Source organism: Abrus precatorius, unplaced genomic scaffold, assembly GCF_003935025.1.
Source record: "Abrus precatorius isolate BTA unplaced genomic scaffold, Abrus_2018 Scaffold7, whole genome shotgun sequence".
Lineage (NCBI taxonomy): Eukaryota > Viridiplantae > Streptophyta > Magnoliopsida > Fabales > Fabaceae > Abrus > Abrus precatorius.
Window position 1 is genome coordinate 29,829,278 of NW_020874417.1, and position 25,273 is coordinate 29,854,550.

Below are 25,273 nucleotides of genomic sequence, written 5' to 3' on the forward strand. Positions count from 1 at the left end.
ATCTATCTACCACTTATCTCGGTTTTAAAATCGATTATATTTTCTAGTGCTTATCGAGAATAATATTATCTTACTGAATTATTAAATATGTACTGTTATAGTTACAATATTAAAAAAATAAAATATAAACAAGAATATAAGTGAGGTAGACAGATAGGGGGGGGGGGGTTCATTGTTCATGCAACTCCCATTGTGGTGCTGATAATTGGACCTCTATTCTCAAAATCTCATTTTTATTTTTTATGGCATCAAGAAAACAATGTGCAACAAAAATTTCTTGTTGAAGTTCTCCCGCAGTATGTACTATATTGCTTTCATCGAAATGGCGTTAAAAATAAGAAGATTAAGACTAGCCATATGCCCATATCGCACCTCGTTTTTTGATTGTTCAACACACACTGGTCTGTGTCTATGTATATAAATGTGGAATTTTCTTAAAAGAGTACGTGAAAACTAAAGGCAACCAGATAATTAGCACACGAGTTCTTGTTAAGAGATCAGAGTAAATCTTGGACTTCATACCATCAATTATTTAGCGTTTCTATCCTCAAATAAGTGATATTATAAGATTAACATACGATGCATGTGTTCGACATTTCTTAAGGGAAATTTTGGTCTAATAAGGATCAATAATCCAGGGGTTCATATCAATTATAAAGGACCAAATTAACGTTGCTAGCTTGGTTTGTTAAAGTCCCTTATAATGCATATAGTTGACATTCCGTGGGGTACTGCTCCCACATGTATGGCTAAATGGTTAACAATTTCGTACACGCCTGTCAAAGCTTGTTGCGTTTCAGCGGTTTCCATGATAAATATGAAAAACTTTCAGCATAATGAAATTAAAGTGGTTTCTAATTAGATAAACCCTTAGTCGTATCACCCTTTTCCCTTCTTTGTATAGAATACACGAAGGTATATACTATCTCTCTAGAATTCCATTTTTTGAAGTTGGCACGGCAAAATGGTGACCAGTTATCATGAACACACGTAATTATTTTCTGCGTGCACTAATGGCTAGCTAGCTATTACCATTCATATATGGATGAGTCAAGGTCCATTAGTTATTGTGACCCCTCGTTGGATACCTTTGCAAAGAAGCAGTTTTGTTGTTTGTTTGTATTTCTTGTCCCTTTCTTTTTCAAAACTTGTACTTTTACTTTTCATGCCTTATTAATTTGTTGATGTTGTCAATGAATGTTAAAAGGCTATAAAAAATTATGGGAAAGGATAAATGATATCATATGAATGTGCTTTGTGCATATGTAATATCCGAATCAAGTTAAAAAATATATAGGTAGAATTTTGCTTAACTTTTTTTGACTTCTATCCTCTTTAGAAGTAAAAGTTTATGTTCATTACGAAAGTCACTTTTTTAAATTTTATTAGACCTAACTTCTTTAAAGAAAAAATAGTGTTTAAAAAATTAGAATAAACTATCATTAAAAAAAAAAAAGCAAAACAAGTTAACATCTCTCCGTCAAAAAAAAAAATGTTCACATGTCAATTAACTTGTTAGTCAATTGCTAGGGCATATAACATTTTATTTTTTTTTAATAAACAAGGCTAAAAACTAAAAAAAAGAAAAAAAAGAAAAAAGAAACTAATCCACAAAGAGCCCAAATTAATTCCAACACAACATTTTATTTAGAGAATGTATCTAATAATAAGGTTATTTTTAAATGAAAATTAAAAAAAAATATAAAAAAAATTATATATAAATTATTAATATCATAAGTTAATTAAAATTATATAAATAATTAATTTCAAAACTTATGTAATTTTTTAAAGTATATATATATATATATATATATGTATATGTATGTATATTATAATTTGTTATATTTTAATTTTAATCCATTATGATAATTTAGTGGTTGAAATCTTCTTCTTTTTTATATAACTTGAATTCTCTCTAGTCAACTTTTTATTCGGCCACCATCTTGCGGTCAGTCATTGAATTAATTATTGTGACAATTGAAAAAGAAAAGAATGTAATGAATAATTTTGACAACAAAAAACGTGTGCTAAAGAGGTAAATGAAGATTTAAATTTTGTTTTTATATATTTTTTCTCATTTAATAAATTAGGTGTGTTTAGATTTATTATTTAATGAAGTATTTTTTAATAATTAAGTTCTTTTTATATGCAGATTTATATATGTTATAAATTTTCATAAAATTTATCAAAATGAGCTTTAAAAACTTTATTATAATAAATTATACTACTTTTTTAAATCATAAAAATATTTTCCCAAATCATTTACAAATTCTTTTAAATACACACATTATCAAAGTTTATGATTTTGAGATCCTTGAGTTTTATATATACAATTATTTACTTATTCATAATATATTAAATATGAGGTACCATCTCTGAAAACTGGAGTCATCACAATCACGTCAATTTTTTTTAACTTTAATTTTATTGGTTTTTGCTAAGCTCTTTACTTTTTAACTTTTAAATTCCTTTGAGCACATCACTGTCTCTTTTCCTTTCTATTCATTCTATCATTCCCTGTTTCTTTGTTCTATTGCTTTAGTTACTTAGTATCTGTTCGTTTATTAGATGAAATAGATAGAGTTATACACGTTACGATGTAAGTTCTCTTAAAGTTAAAAAAAAAAAAAAACGTTAGGAAAACAAAGTTTTCAATAGAATAACAAACAAAGCCTTAAAAATAAAAACACTTTAGCTTTTACTATCCTCTCAAACAAAATAAGCACTAATCCTACGCACACAAAATATATATTATCTTGTTATAGAAAAAATTTCTTTAAAAAATTGATTCAATTGTGTAAATCATAATCAGTTCACACGGATTGATTGGTTCCTGATCAAATTTTTAATTTTTATTAGTATATAAAAGTTAAATATTTTGAATCTATATATAATGTTTAAAGATTGGAACAGCCCTTATATTTTATAATAAAATTCCTGTTACCGATTAAATAAAATATTTTTTGTCAGTTAATTAAAACAATTGTTGGATTGATCTGCAGCAAGAGAAATTATTTCCTTAATCTTTTGTGAGATTAGTAAATACTCTAAAATATCATTAAGTGTTGTATCATGTCACAACTTTAAAATGGAATAGCTTTCCCTTCCCTCTCTCCCTTAGCTTTATTTTCATAAAAAAATAATATGCATTTTCGAAAGAGGATGGAAGATTTAAACGAAACGTTGTCAAATTGTCAACCAAGGTTCCAAAGTTAGCGTCATTTTATTCTTTTTCTTGTTGGAAATTGTTGAAAGAGTCCGACACTAGACCAATGCTCGAACACTTGGCACATAGCCACTAGTGCTTAATTATTATAAAAAGGAATAACACAACAAAGTGTGCCCTACTACAAAAAGATGAAAAAGCAAAATGGATATACGTACAATTTCAATATTATTTAACATATTTTAAAGGAGAAAAGTCAGTAGTTAGAGAATCTTTAGTGGGGTAATAAACACTTTGACTCTAAATCTTGGGTAATATTGCGTTTTCGAAAAGCCAGGCCATAGCTAAATGCTATTGTATGAAAAGATAAAACTTAAGCATACACAAAAAAAAAAAAAAATGATGATATTAGGAATACGGATTCAGAATACGGATTCATTCCCTTATATACCACATGCTACTCTACTACTTATGTACGCATTTCATTGTGGTTGATTAGTTCTTTCATTTCTTTTTGCTTGTCATTTAAAATAAATATTTTTCATTTTAAAAATTTAAGCTAGTATTGATTCTTATTTTCCATTTATACTCTTAACTTAAAATAAATAAATAATGATATTTTTTTAAAAATTATTAAATTTATTTCTAAATTTTCTGTCAAAATCTTAAAGTGATAAATAAAAAAAGTAATTGAAGAATAAAAAAATTTCACATAAGAAGCAATTTATGGGGAAACAAAAGATTGAATGCGACAAATTAAAGTAAATCTCAATTTTTTTTTTCATTTTGTATAAATATAACATAGTAATTAAAATTTTAATCGATGTGTAGTGCATGAATGATTGGCTTAACTTTGGTCTAACCACCAAAATGAGAGGTGCTATTTTCCACCATTAAGTTACCTCAGATTTAGGTTAGAAGGTCTATTTGAACAATAAGAGAACACTGTAATTCAAATAAAATTAAAGTGACAAAATGCAAGTGACCATTAAAAAAAATTAAAAAAGAGTAATTCTAAATTTCCACGAAAAAAAACATTTCAAAGAAAAAGAAGTTACATTCTGATAAATTGTCATCTCAATTAGGAAAAGCATGCACCTAATTAAAAAGTATTGTTTATTGTTTATTTAAGGTAAACTGTCTTCTGTCTTTGTCTCTTACTTGTAGGCAGCGTTTATTAATCCTTCATCAAAACGTCGACACGTAACGTCAAGATATAATTTTAATTTTTTGATTCGAAAGAGTTTTAGAATATTATATCTCATTTCAAATCTTCTTAAGTTTAACTTCTATTGATCGGACACCAACAGGTCAGGTGGAACATAGCAAATAATGAGAATATCTTCATGTGTTCTGAATATATTATTCGTCCTTCATAGCTTCCTCCCTCGATCAATTCAACTATTTGAAGTCCTAATCTTAATTAATATCATATTTTACAGATTAATTTTACCATTCCTTTTTATCTATAGCCAGACCTTCACACAAATACAATTGCCAAACTAATTTTTCCGATTGAAGATGATGGTTAATTAAAACCATATTCAAAATAGCAATTACTCATGATCTGAATATTTCTAACTTAAAGAAGATAACAAACTATATTTTAAGCCAATTTTTTTAACAATAATTAATTTAACAACCACTTTCAAGTTTTAAGTTCTACATATATAAATTGAATAATAAAAAAAAGGGCACCTAGCGCAGCCCGATAATTAAAAGAACAAAGTTTTTACGAAGGAAGCTCCTTTCAGTGATTGTGACTCTATACTGTAACCAATGCCTTTTATGGGAAGGAATCGGTACTTGACACCTAGAAAGTCATTGAGGGGAACCATGCTTTCTTCTACTTTTTTTCTCCAGCACACCCTAAAAACAGATACCCTATATTTATAAAGAGAGTCCAAGGCAAACGAGCTACAAGGTGTTTTTTTTTTTTTTTTTTTGGTGATTCCCCTACCTATATTAAGATTTCTCATGTGTTTTCTTTGAAAAATTAACAGGTTTGGTGCCCTACCCGATATCTTCTACAGTAAAGCTAGCCTCCCATATTACATTCTTTTTTTCTCTTTCGAGCGGTGCATATAATTGAAGATATTTTATTTAGTGGTAGCACTTTGTTTGGTTAACAGTTAAAATAAAGATAAAAGTAAAGAACTGGAAGTAGAAGAGAGAAGATCATTTCAAGTTTTATCTGTTAATATATATATATATATATATATATATATATATATATATATGCTGTTCTTACATTTAATTTGCGACATTTTATCACTTTAAAATATTAAATACACACAATAATGAATATATATATATATATATATATATATATATATATTAGTTTTGTTTATCTCAATTTGTGTTTCACAGTATATATCACGGATGATGTATTTCTAGTTCTGCACCACCTTTATTCTCAAGCAGATGTATATGTCAAGGTTTTCACTTTTTTTACTTTTTAATTCAGATTTTGGGGTAACTCTATCCAAAATAAAGTACATGCTCACTACCTAACTTTGGTTACAAAATGAGCAAATAAAGATAGTTTGATATTCAGATCACTGCTTGATTAGTTTTTATTTATTTATTTTAATTTACTCAGGAATTGTAGTCTCCTAATAATTTATTTATTTAAAATTAAAGCCAAGAATTTATAATTTTATTATTTTTTTTAAGCTTTTATGAAATTTACTTTTTCAACTTCTAAAGTGTCAATGTCTATATATATCTTTTATGTATTTTTTTAATTTATTATAATTCTTAATATATGTTTTTAATTAAAAAATCTCTAAAGAAATCAAATGCTTAATCATTATTATAGTATCAATTGCTAGGGCACCTATTACATGTAAGAGTAAAACCCAAAACAAAAAAGAATCACAAAACTATAGCAGAACATGTCTTGACTTTTTCTTTAGGGGTGTGAATAGCACATGTCTTGACCGATGATAGTTTTATATTTTACCATAGTAAAAAAACTAATACAATAATAGACCGGAGAGAAAAGAAAAGGCATTATGCATTCTCAAACTTTGAGGACAAGTGGATATTATTAAATCAGATAGTGGGTCCCAAGCTGTTTTGATTATTAGTATTATTACAAACCTTTTTCTCCCCAAACTTTAAAAATCTCCATTACTTTTTTCACAGAAAAGATAAGGAATCAAAGAAATGTCCTCCACACACGTGGCTCTGTTCAATGCAATACCGTTATATCCACCCATCCACCCATCAACAATACATTTCCCAATGTAATGGAAAAACTAAAAAAGAAATAAAAAATAGCCCAAACCCATTCTTATTTGGTATTATTCTCATTATCTTACTTGAGCATAGCTTAAAATAACATCATTCAACACCAAACAAACAAACAAATAGTAGTGACAGCAACACCAAAACAGTGGCAGCAGATGATGGATGGTCTCTCTTCCTAAGACTATATATTGTGTTATCGTTCAATCACATCCTTGTGTGCTTCTCGTGCCTTCCTCTCTTCACTTTATTAACTCACCTTACACCTGTTCTCTCATGTGACCAGCTACCTCTTCTTTCTTCTCCTCTTTCATCTTCATCTGTATCCCTTGTTTCATTTTTGGGCTCTATAGTATAGCTCCTTCGTCTAGTACTTCTTCTTCATACACACATCATAGTACGTTCAGTTTTGTTAAGAACTCTTCTCATAAGAATACATAATCTGAGTTGATCTTCAATCTCTGCGATGATGCCCCCTGAGCAAGAAACCACTATTGCACCAAACATTCCAGCCATCTCAACCCGCCCCGAGAACACCCTCGAACCGGAGGGTTCCACCACTAACAAAATCAAACCCAGTAATTTGGATGATGATGGCATTAATATTCCTGCACAGCATCACCCTCAGCCAACAACCGCACCAAGATTTTCCATTCTTCACCAATCCTTGCGTCCTGTTACCCTCAAGGTATTATACCATTCTTCTCTCTCTTTTTCACAATTATATAACTAATGTTCAGTATAGTTTATTTTTAAAGAGTATATTTTAAAAAAAAATAAGAAGTTATAAACATTTATTTTTGCTAGAAAATCTTTTTTTTAAAAATGCAATAAGTGTATTGGTATACAAAAAGTTACATATCCGTCACCTTATTATAGTTTTGTATAATGAAACATGCATGAAAATAATAAAATGCTATTTACTTTATTGTTTTATGTACAAATAAGTAAAAACAGAAAAGAAAATATAACACGATGATAGTAATATGAAATGAAAATGGAGCTACTAATCATGCATAAATCCAAACAAATAATTTAATTTTATTTAATTTTTGTGTGTATCTTGTGTGGGATAGTTTGAAGACGTATCTTACAGCATAACCTTCCAAAGCCAAAAGAAGGGTTGTGTTTTGCGGAAAGAAGCGAAGCTGACACGAAAAGTACTCACCGGCGTGACCGGAACGGCGAACCCCGGCGAGCTAACAGCAATGCTGGGCCCCTCAGGGAGCGGCAAGACCACCCTACTAACCGCCCTAGCCGGAAGACTCGCCGGAAAAGTCTCCGGCACAATAACATACAATGGGCATTCAGACCCGACCTTCATGAAGCGAAGAATCGGGTTCGTGTCACAAGACGACGTTCTGTACCCTCACCTCACGGTTCTTGAAACTCTTACCTACGCAGCTTTGTTGAGACTTCCAAAGAGTTTAAGCAAAGAAGAGAAAAAGGAGCATGCAGAGATGGTGATCATGGAGCTTGGGTTAACACGGTGTCGTAATAGCCCCGTTGGAGGGTGCATGGCTTTGTTCAGAGGCATTTCGGGTGGGGAAAGAAAACGGGTCAGTATCGGGCAAGAGATGTTGATTAACCCGAGTTTGTTGTTTGTGGATGAGCCCACGTCGGGTTTGGACTCAACCACGGCCCAACTCATCGTGTCAGTGCTCCGCGGCCTCGCTCGGGCCGGCCGGACCGTCGTCACCACCATTCACCAGCCTTCAAGTCGGTTGTATAGGATGTTTGATAAGGTGGTTGTGTTATCCGACGGGTACCCGATTTATAGTGGGCATTCGGGTCGGGTCATGGACTATCTCGGATCCGTTGGATATGTGCCAGCTTTCAATTTCATGAACCCGGCTGATTTCCTACTTGATCTTGCTAATGGTAAGCGGTTTGACCAAATTTCAATGATTCCTTTAATTAATTTAGTTTGCCAAAAAAAATTGTTTTTAGACAAATTTTGTAAATAATGTAATTATTTGTGACATGCATTTATATCTTGAAACCAATAGTTAGTATTTGTGTTGCTATAATGAGAAAGGAAAGTTCCGGATTTTGTGCATGTCAACTTCACAAAACAAAATTGTCCCTTGAGTTATTTACACTTGTCGTTGATTGTTAGGTAAGGGTTCATTTTCAAATTTTGAATAATGGAGGGGCAAAAAGATTTGAGGTTTTTCTTTGATTCCATGACCCTTGTTCTCAAGGCGGCAACAGCTAATAATGGGTCACTAGATGCAGCAAAATTGATGAGACACTAGAGCGAAAGATACTAATCCCTCTTGGGCATGTGAGTTTTGTTTTGTGGAGACATGGATCAACAACACGAGAAAAACTTTATGTAATAAATGTTAAAGGGGGTTTGAAATGGTTCAATTCTCATGGAGAGGTGACCAGATAAAGTTTTGTGAAAGATATGTGTGATTTTGGTATTAATTAGAACTGCTTTAGAAGTCCATTCTACTTTAATTTCAAAATTAGATGAGATATTAAACTGAATTCCCTAGAATTGAAACGAGTTATTTAAACCACAAAAAATAGGTATGGTGGATGCATCTTTAAGCATGGTTGATGATTGTCCTTTAGTCGTGTAGGCCCAAAAAATTGGTGGATTCGCATTGAATTTCTTTAGAGACATGCTGGTGAGCTATCTAATTTTTTAGATTATGTGGTTTGGCAGGCATAGTTGCTGATGTCAAACATGATGATCATATAGATCATCATGAGGATCAAGCTTCAGTCAAACAGTCCCTAATTTCATCCTTTAAGAAGAACTTATATCCTGCTCTTAAAGAAGAGATTCAGCAAAGTCACAATGACCCGGTGACTCTTGCATCAGGAACACCTAGACGTAAGTGGAATTTTATTGCTCTCTTGATGTTGAACAGAGTAAGTGATGTATAACACTGGCTTAATGATCATTATTTATGCCTGGCAGGTTCTGATAACCGATGGACCACTAACTGGTGGGAGCAATTCAAGGTACTTCTTAAGAGGGGTTTACAAGAGAGGAGGCATGAATCTTTCTCTGGCTTAAGGATTTTCCAAGTCTTGTCTGTTTCCATTCTCTCCGGACTCCTTTGGTGGCATTCTGATCCTTCACATGTACAAGATCAGGTATTTATGAACCTATGTTCTGTTTTTCTTGTATGAAAATTTTGGATACAAAGGAGGGAGATAAGTTGAGCAGTGCAAAATATCAAGTACTAGCATTTTTGCTTGGGTTTTATTATCAATTCCTAGTTAATTTGTGCTAAATAGTCACTAGAAAGCCGTAAATTTATCCTGTAGTAGTAGTACTACTTATAACAATATAACCCTTGTATTGTAACAGGTAGGACTCCTTTTCTTCTTCTCCATCTTCTGGGGATTCTTCCCTCTCTTCAATGCCATCTTTGCGTTCCCTTTGGAGAGGCCAATGCTAATAAAAGAAAGATCATCAGGCATGTACCATCTCTCCTCATACTATGTTGCTAGGATGGTTGGAGACTTACCAATGGAGCTTGTGCTTCCTACTATCTTTGTAACTATCACATACTGGATGGGTGGTCTTAAGCCTTCATTGGTTACATTTTTGTTGACCCTCTTGATCATGCTTTTTAATGTTCTAGTCTCACAAGGCATAGGCCTAGCACTTGGTGCAATTCTCATGGATGTGAAGCAGGCCACAACTCTAGCATCAGTGACCATGCTGGTGTTTCTGTTAGCTGGTGGTTACTACATTCAGCAAATTCCCTCCTTTATAGCTTGGTTAAAGTACATTTCTTTTAGTCACTACTGCTATAAGCTACTAGTAGGAGTCCAGTTTTCAGTAAATGAGGTGTATGAGTGTGGATCAGGGTTGCATTGTAGGATAAGAGATTTTCCTGCCATAAAGTGTCTTGGGCTTGATAATAATATGTGGGGAGATGTGGCTGCATTGACTGTAATGTTGATTGGATACAGAGTTGTGGCATATCTAGCTTTGAGGATGGGGCAACCTCACTGACTAAAGATTTAACACATTAGAGAGAACAAGTTATTAATTTTCCAAGTTTGGTTGTTTGAATCACCACCTCAGTTAAAGTGGTAATTCGATTCAACTTGTAAGGAGAAGAAAATCTTAAATCCTTGTGATTAATTGATGTGATATGAAGCAATCAAAATTTGTAGAATATAGTCCAATTTTTTTATGGAGAAAAATCAGCCGTACCAGTTGGACACCATCTAGTGTTTAAGCCATTTTTAAGAGGGCATGGTTTATTGCTGCCATCAAAAGGTGATTTTGGATGTTCATGGAGCCAATTGTTGCAACTTGGAACATAATAACAAGTAAATGCGTATTCCCTTGGCATTTTGTATTTTGTCTTGTCTCTATCAGACCAGCACACTATCATTTTTTTTTTTATAATTTTATTATTTCTGCACTTTAATGGATTCATTCAATCATATCCTGTCCTTATTGATTTAATTTGGGGCAAACTCCTTAATTATGACGATTCTGTGGGACTGGTTTGATGAACCAAAATAATAATACACGGGCAGGGAAATTAATTTTGAATAGGGAAAATAAAAAGTGAATCATCGGTAATAATATTATCAGTTTTGATACAGTAAGTTTCTCAATTGATCAATGATGTTTAAAAGGTGGTTAAATAGTAGTATCAGTATTCACTTAGTGACTGCTGGAGGGTTTAATTGTTCTTAAACTCCGAATATATTTGTCAATTTATTTTTGCAAATAATAAAAAAAATGTTCTGTTATGCCTCTGTCCACGTCAAGAAACCCTTCATCCTAAAAAGTTAATCTACTATGTACATTCTCATATAATTTTTTTTATTTATACCATATAATAAGTCAACGATCCATCCAATTTCAGTCCTCCCTAATCACAAGTTATATGGTAATCTCGTCTCCCGAAAGGGATTCATAGTTTAGAATTTTGATTTGATTCAGAAGAAATGTTTTATCACTAACATAAGCACCCATACATGAACGTATAATACTCACCTACATATAAGGTGTATTTAATCCAAAGTATAACTAAAACATGAGTACAAATAGATTAATTACAACACAACCTTTTGTGTGTCAATACTCGGCACAAGCAAATTTTAAAGAGGAAAAGGGAAGAAGACAAGGAGAAGGAAAGTTGAGTCAGGGAATGCTTGGAAAAGAGGATTATTGGGAGAGAAATTGTTGGTTATTTTTTATTTTAGGACAGTATTGTGCATAGGATAGAGAGCTATTCCCTTGTTGATTGAGTAACAAATTTGAAGACTTTGGCTTTATACTCCTTTTTATTTTATTCTGTCCCATAACTATTTTTAAAATTAAATACAGACCAAGTAATTTTATGATATCCAATCTTTTATATTTTAGAAATCAGACGCACTTAGCACTTTTTTTTTTCTTTTGCCATTGCCTTTACTTTTGTAACAAGGGAAAGAACCCAATATCTATAACATATAAGTTGAAAAGGTCTATCACTGTTATCAACCAAAGAAAAAGAGAAAGGTCAAGTTGTTAGAAGAAAAAGATACGAGTCTTCAAGAAAGCATTCAGATTAATAGCATATGGATCATGCAGGCCTCAACAGTATAATTTAACCAAATTGTAGAATATGAATAAAATAATATCTACAAAAATATGCCTAAGGTAAAGCATCACATTCTCCAACATCCCTCCACAAGTGGCCAGTTCAGTTTTATTCCATTCCCTAAAGAAGGTTACTAGCAATTTGATGTCACATAGCATTATGCTCAATTTCAACTATAAATTGATGTATCTTGTAGTGTTATAACCTGAGGCTGAGCTAGGTGAAGTCTTAGAGGAGTATTGTAAAATATGGCATCACTCAAAGCTGAGAAACCTGTTGAGAAATCTTGTTGCTCCCAACCATCTACAGGACAGGTCAAGAAAGAACCTGCTGCTAAAACTAGTTCAACCACTCCCAAAGCTCAATCCTCCAAGCCTGCCCCAAAGAAAACTGAACAGAAGTCTCAACCTAAGAAGAAGGTACGTAGATATATATATATATTTATGCACATAATCAAACAAATTATTTTTAAGTTCATTGCTATATATTTCAGGGTTCAGACCTTGGGGAAGTGGTAATTGAGCTATGCACAAAAAATGTCTTGCTAACCAGAATCTTAAAAAATTATTAAAAATTACATTGTATGCATTAGAAATCACAATAAATATATATTAATAATAAATTTTAATAACACATGTCTACTTCTCTTTATTTGCAGTACAAAAAACTGTACTTGTGTTACACCACAGGAGACATACATGCATGAGTTTTTTTCCTTAGCTGACTTCAAATAATGTTTTGATGTTTTTTCAGGCTAGCAGCAATAAATAAGCCGAAGATGTGTCTGAAATTTAGATGACTAAAGAGAATAGTTGTTGGGATTATATGAATAGTCCATAAGGTTACAGTTATGTGATGCACTTCCACCAAGCTTATTAGTCGTACTATTGTCTCTAATGTACCACTTTGTTCTGTATCTTCATCCTAATAAATAAAGATACTTATTTTCATCTGATAGTACCTTTTTAACACGTTCTAGTCAGGGGCGGATTCACTGGAGGGAGGTGGGATTCTTTTAAAATATATGCAGAAACTAAAGTTTTAATATAAATATTATAAGTTCATGCCAAAAATATGATACCGCAGTAATACATAATTACATTAATTAAAGAAATTAATATACTGTTAACATCTATATTATGTAAATAATATATTTTATTATTATTATTATTATTTATGATGTTTATACTAAGAAATTTTTATTAAATAGAAGTTATATTGACAAAAGTAAGCTTAATACCTTTTTTAATTATTAAAATACATTTATTTTGGATCCTTCCTTTAGTTGTCTAAATTGACTCCTGCCCTCATAGACAGCCAGGTGCGTCGAGACTTGTGAACAAACTATTGTCTTTCCTCACGTTTCATACACTCTTTTTACATATTTTTTCTATAAAATTTTAAATCACTTGAAAGAAAAGAAAGAAACCACGCCACATAAAATAATTATTTAAATAGGATAAGTATAAAAATACAATAATGTGAGATAATCACGATTCCTCAAATAAATTGTGTCCTGCTACTGGCACAACAAGCCAAAAACAATGTCCTTTCATTTGAAATTAAATGTCGTATTAATAAAAAGATATTAAATTTAAATGGCGTATTGAGATTTTAGTGAAATGTTTTATTTTAACTTTATTTCAAATAAATAATGCATGTAGTCAATTTTTAATAAATAAAAAATCGTAGAAATCATATAATAAAATTATTACACAATTAAAATAATAATAAATGGATATGGAAGAGAAAAAAAAATCAATGTTATTTAAGATATACAAAATTAATAGATAAATTAATTAAAATTTTGAAAATCGTCCCAAAATGATAAAACTTAAAAGTTTATAAATTAGTTAATTGAATTAAAAAATATTTGATAAAATTAGATGTTGAAACTAATTAATAAACATAAAAAATTATTTATTTTATTAGTCCTAATTTAAAATTTAATAACTATATATATTTTTAAATCGTTCTCATTTTTTACATTTAAATTTATTTCAAATAAGGAAAATTGATAAATTATAATAAAATAATAAAAATAAAAAAATAAACATTTGTCATGAACTGGCATTTTTAAAAGTTCTAAAAAAATAGAATAAGCTACTAAAATAATTTCATGTTCTAAACAAGTTTAATTTAGTTTGTTCTTTTAAACTAGTCAAATAAATTTAAAATAATTAATTTTAAAAATATTTAAAAATATATTTTTAACAAAATAATATATATATATATATAATGAGACAAAATATTTTTACACTAGTATAAGTTTAAAAATTTATATACTCAATCTGAATTTTTTATTTAATTTAATATATTATAATTTTTTATTTCATTGATCGTTAGATGTAAATTAAATAAAAATTTTAAATTAAATTTAAAAGTTTTTAACTTTACATTAAAACAAAAATATTATTAAACTTATATTAGTGCGAGAATATCGTTACCCTTACCGTATATATATTGTTGTAAACCACACAAATAAACTTAAATTTTAACCTAAAACATTATTGCATCAAATATATAAATCATTATCATCATATGTTACTTAACCTATTATCGTTCAAATGTAAGACTTCTTTTTCATACCTAATAATTTTAACATATCAATAATGCACTTGGTTGCTATCAAAATGTTGATGGCACTCAATTAATATATGGACAAAAATCTTATATTACTTCTCTTAATAATGTGCTAGTTTTAAATTTAGTGGTACATAAATATTATTTTGCAATCAATATTGGACTATTTCCCAATTCAAAATTTAATTTGATTAAAGATTAAGTCTTCCTAATAAAAAAATTAAATTGATACAAATTTTGATCAATAAAAGTTCTAACAATGGGAAAAAAAAAAATCTAACTGCCACGAAAGTCTAAATCAAATGAGATATTTATTACGCACCCTTCACATGATATTTACTATAAAATTATTTCATTTCATTTACATACGCAGGTGTGTTCTTATGTACAAATTCGTATTTCTCAAACATGAAATATATCTTACTAAAAGTGAACTAGAGGTAAGGTATTTTGATAGTATGTGAAAGATAATAAGCTCAACTATCCAAAATGCTAGTGTACCAAATTTATAGAATATATGAAATTGATCTTTTTAAAAAAGCAATATATAAAGTCCTAATATTCTTAAAGTATTTATTTTTCAAATTAATAACTTACAAAATCATAATACTAACAAATAACAACGGTTGAATTGTAGCATAAAATATGAACATTTGTTTTACTGCCGATGGGAAAATTCATATAAATAATGCACTATACGAACACCCACTCAAGTGACAATTTATATTACAACAATTTAATTAAAGAAATTGCTACCATTTTATTTGTTAATTTTTCTTTACTTTTTTTTCACTGAATTCAAAAACATTTTACTCGTCAAATATTTGTGGTAAAAAAAATGAAACTTACGTACAAATAATTCAAAATAAACTGAAATAAAGCATATCACGTTCTCAAAACAAAAACTAATTAATAGCAAATTCATTAGGTAAGTTGTTAGTGCCTAGTTTAATTTATCCTCAGATATACCTGCTTCTGAAAGGTTCATCAAAGATAATGTTAGAAAAATTTACTGAACAGACGTACGTATCTGATTCTAAAGCACTGTTTCATGGGATGAACTATCTCCAAACCATTTATTCCATTCCAATTTACTCTCCACCATTAATTCACCATCATTAACTGTAAATTGGGATTCGAGTTCTCTTCACATTGCTACTATGGTCCAGTGAGTTTAGACTCTTATAAAAGACATTGTGTTTGAGAGCTTGCATAGGCAAAAACCACACAACAATTTATATATAAAAGCTCTTTCAATTTAGATATATTTTTTAGCAACATAGATGGCATCCCTGAAGGCTGACAAACCCAATGGCACCCAACTTTTTGGGCAGGCTAAAAAGAAGCTGTTCCTAAAGCTAGTGATGGTGCATCCAAAGGTCCAACTTCCAAATCAACTCCAAAGAAAGCTCCACAGAAGCCCTCGGAATCTAAGAAAAAGGTATATATCTTCTTTTTGGTAACAGTGACACATTAAATGTTGCATGAGCGTTACACATGGTGGAATGATGACTCTTGTTATGTGCTTAAATTAACTAAATGAAGCTTTTGAATCTTTGGTTGTGTGTAGGGAAAGGCAGGCAAACAATCTGCAAAGCACTAGGCACAGTAGTCTTATTTGCTGGAGGAAAGTGTGGTTTGATTCAATAAAAAGCCATACCAATGTTGGATACAATAATACTTGTACCTTATTTTCTTTTGTAGCCAAAGTATCTTGGCCTCCTTCTATAGATCAGCTTGCTCTACGCGTGATAATATAATAAAACAAATATTTTCATCTCTTATTTTAAAAAATTATTGTCTAAATTTAAAAATAAAAATTGATGAAAATATGAGATTAAAACAAAAAAAAAAGGTTATTCAAAGAGAATAAAATAAAAAATACAATAAAATATTAGAATTTAAAATATATTTAAGCATGCAGAAAAGGATGGGAAGAAAAGAATATCTTCTTTTATTTGATTTAATCAAAGAAGAAATAACAAAAATTAAAGTAGCATAATATTATACTTTTATAGATATCAATAGAAAAAAATGAAAGAACAAATAACATTTATGAACAATTTATTTATAATCTCTCATTTCCTCATTTGATTACAGCAAAATTGAACACAAGCACATTAATTATATAAATAACCCTAAATCGTGTCGTGTCGATTTCGGATCCTCTACGACCCTCCTGCTTCTTCAGAAAAAATAAAAATAAGTGTACGATAAAACATAAAACTGATTGACTATACAATATTGTAATTTTTTATAACCGTTAGATATAAAATTAATGGTTGAGATCTTCGATACAGAGAGTACTACACCGCCGTAAAGAATCTGAATCCCAATTGTGCCACAATCATCCTTTCCCATTGGTGTGGCTTAGTTATTACAAGTGTTATTTAGATATCAACAATTTATATTTAATTTGTTAAATCTAATTTATTTAAATAAATAAATAAAATACAAATCAAAGGAATAACTGTAATAACCAGCAAAGTACACATAACAAATTGGGCCTAGTATTTGTTAGTTGAACTTACCCTCACTTAACTGATCTCGAGCGAACCAGCCCAAGTTGATGAGCTTCCCAATCCAAGAACAAGTTCTCACCAAAAATGTAAAAGGAAATCAAGAACAAGCTTGAAGGAAAACTCTCTCTCTCTCTCTCTACATTTGAATCTTGTGCTCTCCCTGACTCTGCCAGTTATATATAATCGACTCCTACCAGGCCTTTTCTTTTTGGAGTATTCCTGGGCGGTGTATATCTAAAAGAAGTAGAATTATCCAACTAGTTTAGCAAGACAAAATATATATATATATATATATATATATATATATATATATATATATATGTGTGTGTACTAAAATATTAAGTTATCTATTTATGAAGTGGTTATATAGATATTACAACGTAATTTAATTTATAATAATATTGATGATGTAGAATTTAATCTCATTCAATATCTCTAAACTATGCAAACATTATATATATATATATATAACCTCAATGCGGAATCTTTCAGTGGGTCACTTCGAAGCATATAATAACACTCCGAATTCTCATCATATTTGTCCAATTGGATAGGATAAGAATGATTTCTTCTGGAACGAAGCCCCTCAGCACAGGTGTTCAACCAATCGATGTCTACCCTGCTATAGATCAAGACCACCCTGTTAAATAAATACATTAATATACAATCTTACAATAACTCTAAATGCCGACATTTCAGTTTTTAGTGCTTGATTAAAGTGTTTTTAGATGTTACATTAATGAATATATACAGTCAAAAATGCAATGAATATATGAAAATAATATTCTTTTTTAATGAGTGTAAGCTTTAAAGTGATCTACATACATATATATATGTACTATAATATTTATAGCACAACAATCGAATTTCAACTACATGCATGTAAAACTTATTAAATTTTAACAGCTTAATCCTATGAATTTCGATTATTCCAAACTATATATACATTGATTTATTTTTATTTCTTTGTAATGCACCGTTTTATTAAAATTCGAGATTAATCTAATTTGAAGAGAGAGAGAGAGAGAGGAAGAAAGAGATTTGCGGAGAAGATAGTGACAAAAGACGACAAGTGTCCTACCAGCTGTACACGAAAGCACACATGCAAAACCTTGCTGGTTGACACGTGTCTTGAAGGCACCGATGCAGTCTCTATATTTATGGCTTCACAATGCCACCCTCTACAGCCTCACGAGCAGAAAGAACTAGCTAAGATTGGGTGAAGTTGAAATCCGTGAAAGCAATATACTCTCTACTTTTTATCTCAGAGAAATCACTAGCTACTCTCAAGAATGGCCATGGTGGGAAGGAACGTAGCAGCACCTCTTTTGTTTCTTAACTTGGTCATGTATTTTATTGTTCTAGGCTTTGCTAGTTGGTGCCTCAACAGGTTTATCAATGGCCAAACCTATCACCCAAGTAAACTTACACTTCCTCCCTCGTCTTTTTTCTCTACAATCTCACATTCGATTCATCGTTCATGTGACAAAATGTAACTCACTTTTTCTATCTTATAAAATTATATGCTTTTTTATGTTGCTATTCAGGTTTTGGAGGAAATGGTGCAACCATGTTTTTCTTGATCTTTGCCATACTAGCAGCTGTACTAGGCATTGTGTCGAAATTTCTTGGTGGCAATCACATGAGGACGTGGAGGAGTGACAGTTTAGCATCTGCAGGAGCCACATCAATCATTGCTTGGGCTGTTACTGCTCTAGCCTTTGGGTATTAATTTTACCATGGCTTAAGACTTTTTGTTTTAATGGTAAATAATACTACATATTATACAATACTTTGGTCTAATTATATTTATTTTGAACAGGTTGGCTTGTAAGCAGATAAACATAGGAGGGCACAGAGGGTGGAGATTGAAGGTAGTGGAGGCCTTCATAATCATACTTACCTTCACACAGTTGTTGTACCTGTTGCTGATCCATGCAGGGCTATACAGTAGCAGATATGGTCCCGGGTACCGTGACACTGACTATGGTGTGGGAGGGACTACGGGAGATCCTATGCACAAGGGTGCAGGTGTTCCTGTTAGTGGCACTCGTGTCTAATGATCCTTAACTATTGCACCTGTTCCTTGTTTTCAATTCTGTTCTGCTTAATTTCCTTGTTGGAACTGTTTTGTTTTGTTTTTTTAAATCTTCTCGTAATGCATTTGGGTTGTTTGTTACATATGAACAGTCACCTCATTGTGTATATGAATGGCTGCAATTGATATTCACTGGATTTTGTTCCTTACTTCCTCTCTCTCTTTTCCTTTTGCTGCTCTAGGGGAGAAATTGTCTACATTTAGAAAATCAAGGTGATCGAAATATTTTTGCATGAAAGGGAAGAATATATAACGAGATATAATATATATATATATATATATATATATATATATATATATTACAAAATGTTATTTTGTCTGTTTATTTTTGGTGCACAATTTTAGCTTTAATAATAACGTGAAAGTGCATGTAGCAGTTCTGCGGTATATGCTTTCCCATTCAAAGTATCTATTAAACACAAAAACAAAAAACAGAAAAAGTAAATGGATAGGAACAAATAAGGTTAATGGCAGGAAACAGAATAAAGAAGAAAGGGCTATGTCTGGAGTCCGAAGACGGAAAATATATGCAAAGAATTGATTGAGTATAAAAGATCTCTGACCATTAAAGAAAATAAATTAATTAATTTGTCGCCAGCATAGAAAAAGGGAAATTTGGTTTTTATATGTTCTTGTGTTCCAAAAATTAATATTTGATATAATTGAATAATCAAATAGCATATATCCTAGGATTAAAAAGAAATACACACGAGAGTAAAAAATATAAGCTGACCCTGAACTGATAAGGGAATGAAGTGAAAAATATAAAAATTTTAAAGGTTATATTGTTTAAATAGTTTAATGTATTTCTTAAAATGGTTTTAATTTTTCTTTTTAATGTGATTGAAAAAAATATATTTTGTGATTATTCAAATAATAGTTCAATCATTTATTTAATCTTTTATTTATGAAATATAATAAAATTATTTTTTCTCTTTTAATATGAATGAAATAAAATATATTTTTATTTTATGATTAAAATGTTCAAACGATAGATCAATAAAATTCTTTGGATATAATTAATTGTGTGGGAGTAAGTGTGTGTGTGAGAGAGTATAGGCATTCATGTTTATTTATTTGTACTAATTATAAACACAATTAGAATAAAAAAATCATATTTTAAGTATTCAGAAGGTATGAAGGTGGGTTAAAGTTATTATTAACAAGTATGGGAATATTATGGATATTTTTTAAAATGTAAATATAAGAACAGATATTATATTACTTTATTATCATCTTTAATACAATTTAATTGAAGGAATAATATGATACTATGAGTGTATGACAGTGTAAGAGATTGTTCTCACTTCTCACCCGAAGTTGTAATTCTCTCGCATCATAACACAATAATGAGTATGACAGCTTCATCCAAAGTGAATGCACTGTCGTTGCTTATTTGACCTTATCTAATCTTGAAGACTACGACTTTGAATGCGAGGTTTTTGGTGGGTTCAAAGCCTACCGTTATGTAACTTAAACAAATTACATTTGAATTGTTGCCACAGTATTAATTGAATATAAAGTTAATTTGTTTAAGTTCGAGTTATTAATTCTTTAGAGATCTTATAAAATGTTAAATTATTTTATTTATTTATAATTATAAAAAAATTAAAAGATAGTTATAGTTTTTTGAATTTGTTTAAAAAGCTTTTAAAAATATATTTTAAATTTTTTTAAAAGTTTAAACAAATATATTGAAATCTCTTAAAAGCAAATTTATTTTAACTAGTTTGCTTTGAATTTAAATTCAATTTAAGTGTAGGTGATGAAATGATTAAAGCAAAAAGTAAGAATATGATTTAACAGAAATTTGTTCAAGTGGAACTCTATTATTTTATGTTTTGAATTTACATTGGGAAAATTAATTCTATTACGTTGTGAATTAATATTTTTAATTTGAAAAGGATACTATCTAACTTTTTTTTTTTAAGTAAGAAGTCATCTTTGGCCTATGGGCATGTAATAATTTAATGCATAACTTGTTTTTACAAAGTTATTTTTAATTCCTATGAAACATGTGTCTAGGTTTAAGCTTTTATTTTTCAATTTGGTCATAACGGAGTAACATGACATTTTTTTTATTATATCCTATTTTTCGGGTGTATCATGACTTTTTTATTATTCAGTAGTTATTAAATTTTACCCATTTGATACTGTGACTTATCCAGTAAATTTATTTAAATCGATAGGAACAATATTATTTAAATTGATAGATACAAATTTGACAATGCAATAAATTAACACACAGCCAATTACGGAAAGATTATACAATGGAAAATATGATGAAAATATCTAAAATATTTACAATTGTCAGTTTTAGAGAAGTATTGTATGAGTACTAGTAAACTCTTCTTTAATAACAATACTTTATTTTGTTGAGAAAAATATATTAATTTTGCAAAAAAAATCTACAATTTACTTCTTCAAATATACGTCTGACTATTAATCCTTCTAAATTGTTGATAAATAAATTAGATCTTGAGAGATTTAAATCATAGTTGTATTAGTTTTTTTTTTTTTAACAAGAATGTACTTTAAAATTTATGTTGTTAAATTAAGTTCTCAAAAATTAAAAATGAAGTCATATCAGGGAATTATTTATATTTAAAATAAAATAAATAAAAACTTTATATATGTATTCTTTTTGTAAAATCTCAAGATATATTAATTTTTTTTAATGAGTGTATTCATTTGAAAACAGAACATATGTTGCCCAAAGATTATATGACTTAGAGTAAAGGCATGCTCATATAAAAACAAGAGATAAATTATTTAAAAGTGTTGCTACTTAAAGTATAAAACATGCTTGAGTTAGCATAGAAATATGCTTATCTAAATTGAATTTTTTGGGTTTTTTAATCTTAAATAGTAAAGGCACATAACCTTTTATATTTAAGTTTTATTTATGTAAATTATATCAATTTTATATGATTTTTCAAAATCTATTAGTGCTATTTAAATTTTAAAACACAAATTATGTAAAGATAAGGTTCATGAATACTAATACAAAAAGATATTTTGTCTGATCACGATCTACTGATAATAAACTCGTTAAATACTCATGTATAAGTTACATTAAAATTATGTAAAATTACAAGTTGTTCCACACAGGAGTGAGTTAAGTATTATGAAATAATATATATTTTTTGAATTTAAAAAAAAAAGAATTTAAAGTTATTTATTTATTTTGCTATAAAAGTTATTTATTTTATTCTATATATAAATTTTCATGTATTAGTCAACTTTTGTCATTTACGTGCAAGTCCTCGTGAACTCCCTTTATGTAGTGTATGGTAAGTACAAAAATTGCATGACCATAATTTGTTTTCTTAATATCGTATTTGAATTATCATGGGTTCATGCCTTCACTATCATCATTTCCATTTCCTCTGCCTCCAAAAGCCAAGCACTCTCCAAATCCTCCTTTACTGCACAAAAGACTCCTCCTCCAATCCAGCCACGTGCACCCAAGCTCCTCTTCACCACACTCCGCACGTGGCACCATTTCATAACCAATGCTGTAAATCATTCACCTACTCCTTTCTCCATACAATCCTCCATTCACACATGAGCAACCCCGTAATAATAACAGCTTCTACTTTTTTATTTTCTAATTTTCTAGTTTTTGTTTTTTTTTTTACTTTTCGTTTTCAATTTTTTACATTTAGTATTTTCTTTTTAATGATGATTCTATATAATTTAAAAGATATTAAATATTTTTTTAGTCATAAAGAAAAGTTAACATGTATTTTATGATAATAGTAATAAATTGTAAAGTGATAGTATTAAGATCTTAATCATTCAAAGCATTAAAATTTAACATCTAATAGTTTTTATGTAAATACATGTCCTAAAACTATCCCTTATAACGCACACAAAAAAAAACACTTAAAAATGTTAAAATTAAGACGTTGAAAGCATTTTTCATAAAAAAAAAAAGAACCATTGTCCAAATCCCATTCTCCCTTCTCACTCTTTTTCTAACTTGTTAAGAGGGACTTCAATAACAAACAGCATCACAAGAGCATAGGCATAGAAATTAAGACACACAAAGTCACTACTCATTCATTTTTTTGGCCAATCTGATGCGAAATCAAAACAATGTCTGAACCTTCGACGACCCCATTGGCACCACCACCACTCTTACCAGACCCACACCGTCAACACCACCATGCACCACTCATCCAAAGTGGCACCACCGCCGGACCCTCCTCCTCCTCCTCCTCCTTAGTTAGAGAATACCGAAAGGGTAACTGGACCATCCAAGAGACCCTCATCCTCATCACTGCAAAGAAACTAGACGATGAGCGTAGGATGAGAACCTCATCAACCCCACATGACCCCACCAACACCACCACCACCAGAACCAGTGGCGAGCTTAGATGGAAGTGGGTTGAGAACTATTGCTGGAACCATGGTTGTTTGAGAAGCCAGAACCAATGCAACGACAAATGGGACAACTTGCTCCGTGATTACAAAAAGGTTCGTGATTATGACTCCAAATCACAACAATCTAACAACAAAGATTTCCCTTCTTATTGGTCCCTCAACAAACAACAACGCAAAGAGCAAAACCTCCCTTCCAACATGGTCTTTGAGGTTTATCAAGCCATAACCGAAGTGCTTCAGAGGAAACAAACTCAAAGACAACCTGCGCTTCCATTAGTTACTTCTTCACCTCTTCAAACAGCACTACCTTTACCACCACCTCCTCCTCCACCGCCACCACTACCCCCACAACAGCAACAACAACCTCTTCCTCCGCCGCAAGCTCCGGTTAGTTCCACCACGCCGGCGGGTTCAGGTAATCACTAATCAATGTGCTACACAGCTCACTCTCTCTCAACTCTCACAACACTTTTTTTATTATTATTATTTTTATTTTTAACAAATTTTGGATGTTGTGTTGTGTGTGGGTTATCGGTCAAACTTGCAGGGTCTGTAAACCCTGCCACACTTAATGGGACCCATATTCCATCTATTTTTTCATAGGGTACAATCAGTTGCATGCTATTTAAAATACAGCTCAAAGCTGTGAGCGGTATCTGACCGTTCGATGAATCTGTGGACTGCATCACACGGTGCGCGAGGAGAGTTGAGTACTATTGGTGGCATCTTACACCACGTTGCTCCACTGCACAAAGATTCTGCTTCCCATTAAAAAACTCGGGGGAAAATGTTCTGTTCTTCAATTTTCTTTTAATTAAAATAACACTCTGAGCCAAAAATAAAGGGCTCTACAGTACAATCATGCAGACCGGTGTGTGAAAGGGTACCACCTCATGATTGTCATGGATTTTGTGGGCTGCCCAAGAAAATAGATTCTAAGTTTCCTTAATCCCTCTGGGTGTAATCATTAACATAATCCTTAATCCTTAATCATAACTAAACATCAAATCTTCTACCAATTTAAATTATTTGTTTCTTAGTTTTCCACGTACCACATTGACCAATCCCATCCCATAACCAAACTCATGCAAATTAAAAACTCGTTAATTCCACCTACATATATTAAACTTTGTTGGGGGAAACCACTTAATTTATTTATTTATCAACTATAGTAAATTATTTCTTAAGCCCAGTTTATATATATGTTGTTCCTTTATGTGTGTGTATAATATATATATATATATATATATATATATATATATATATATATATAATCATTTCATGCAATATATGCACATGCTCTAATAATGAACCTTGTAATGATGTTACGGATTTTAATTCGTGATTCTGTTGTGGAACTTGTGTGATTGTAGAGAGGTCGGAATCATCAGGCACGGAGCATAGTGAGGATGATGATGGGTCAGAATCAAAACGTAGGAAAGTTAAGAATCTTGGTTCGAGCATAATGCGTAGTGCATCAGTGTTGGCACGAGCTCTTAGGAATTGCGAGGAGAAGAAGGAGAAGCGGCACCGTGAATTGATCGAGCTGGAACAAAGGCGACTTCAGATGGAGGAAGCTCGGAACGAGGTTCACCGGCAAGGCATCGCCACCCTGGTCGCGGCCGTGACGAATCTTTCCGGTGCCATTCAGTCACTCATTAATCCTGAACGCCATGGCCAGAGATAA

General features: G+C 30.8%; 4 protein-coding genes and 1 long non-coding RNA gene across 5 annotated transcripts; all 5 read left to right on the forward strand.

Moving 5' to 3' along the window:
* The first annotated feature begins 6,650 nt into the window (after window positions 1-6,650).
* Window positions 6,651-10,643, forward strand: LOC113872328 (ABC transporter G family member 21-like). Its single transcript, XM_027509806.1, has 5 exons — window positions 6,651-7,106; window positions 7,495-8,299; window positions 9,096-9,266; window positions 9,354-9,532; window positions 9,750-10,643. The coding sequence occupies exons 1-5, from the start codon at window positions 6,885-6,887 to the stop codon at window positions 10,401-10,403; spliced, it is 2,031 nt and encodes a 676-aa protein (XP_027365607.1). The 5' UTR covers window positions 6,651-6,884; the 3' UTR covers window positions 10,404-10,643.
* Window positions 10,644-12,201: 1,558 nt separating this feature from the next.
* On the forward strand, window positions 12,202-12,798 carry LOC113873427. The gene is made up of 2 exons (XR_003505944.1): window positions 12,202-12,413; window positions 12,748-12,798. It is a non-coding gene; the product is annotated as an uncharacterized LOC113873427 (long non-coding RNA).
* Window positions 12,799-15,823: 3,025 nt separating this feature from the next.
* LOC113871756 lies at window positions 15,824-16,337 on the forward strand. The gene is made up of 2 exons (XM_027508858.1): window positions 15,824-16,018; window positions 16,148-16,337. The coding sequence occupies exons 1-2, from the start codon at window positions 15,861-15,863 to the stop codon at window positions 16,335-16,337; spliced, it is 348 nt and encodes a 115-aa protein (XP_027364659.1). The 5' UTR covers window positions 15,824-15,860.
* A 2,054-nt stretch (window positions 16,338-18,391) lies between these two features.
* On the forward strand, window positions 18,392-19,159 carry LOC113873490 (membrane protein PM19L). The gene is made up of 3 exons (XM_027511631.1): window positions 18,392-18,518; window positions 18,647-18,824; window positions 18,922-19,159. Exons 1-3 carry the CDS (start codon window positions 18,392-18,394, stop codon window positions 19,157-19,159), a joined length of 543 nt encoding a protein of 180 aa, XP_027367432.1.
* Window positions 19,160-23,298: 4,139 nt separating this feature from the next.
* On the forward strand, window positions 23,299-25,273 carry LOC113871757 (trihelix transcription factor ASR3-like). The gene is made up of 2 exons (XM_027508859.1): window positions 23,299-24,001; window positions 24,960-25,273. Exons 1-2 carry the CDS (start codon window positions 23,299-23,301, stop codon window positions 25,271-25,273), a joined length of 1,017 nt encoding a protein of 338 aa, XP_027364660.1.

Coding starts and splice junctions, on each gene's coding strand:
- LOC113872328 (XM_027509806.1), top strand. CDS start 6,885: ATGATGCCCCCTGAGCAAGAAACCACTATTGCACCAAACATTCCAGCC. Junction 7,107..7,494: donor TGCGTCCTGTTACCCTCAAG/GTATTATACCAT, acceptor TGTGTGGGATAG/TTTGAAGACGTATCTTACAG. Junction 9,267..9,353: donor TGCATCAGGAACACCTAGAC/GTAAGTGGAATT, acceptor TATGCCTGGCAG/GTTCTGATAACCGATGGACC.
- LOC113871756 (XM_027508858.1), top strand. CDS start 15,861: ATGGCATCCCTGAAGGCTGACAAACCCAATGGCACCCAACTTTTTGGG. Junction 16,019..16,147: donor CCTCGGAATCTAAGAAAAAG/GTATATATCTTC, acceptor GGTTGTGTGTAG/GGAAAGGCAGGCAAACAATC.
- LOC113873490 (XM_027511631.1), top strand. CDS start 18,392: ATGGCCATGGTGGGAAGGAACGTAGCAGCACCTCTTTTGTTTCTTAAC. Junction 18,519..18,646: donor TGGCCAAACCTATCACCCAA/GTAAACTTACAC, acceptor GTTGCTATTCAG/GTTTTGGAGGAAATGGTGCA. Junction 18,825..18,921: donor GTTACTGCTCTAGCCTTTGG/GTATTAATTTTA, acceptor TATTTTGAACAG/GTTGGCTTGTAAGCAGATAA.
- LOC113871757 (XM_027508859.1), top strand. CDS start 23,299: ATGTCTGAACCTTCGACGACCCCATTGGCACCACCACCACTCTTACCA. Junction 24,002..24,959: donor CACCACGCCGGCGGGTTCAG/GTAATCACTAAT, acceptor GTGTGATTGTAG/AGAGGTCGGAATCATCAGGC.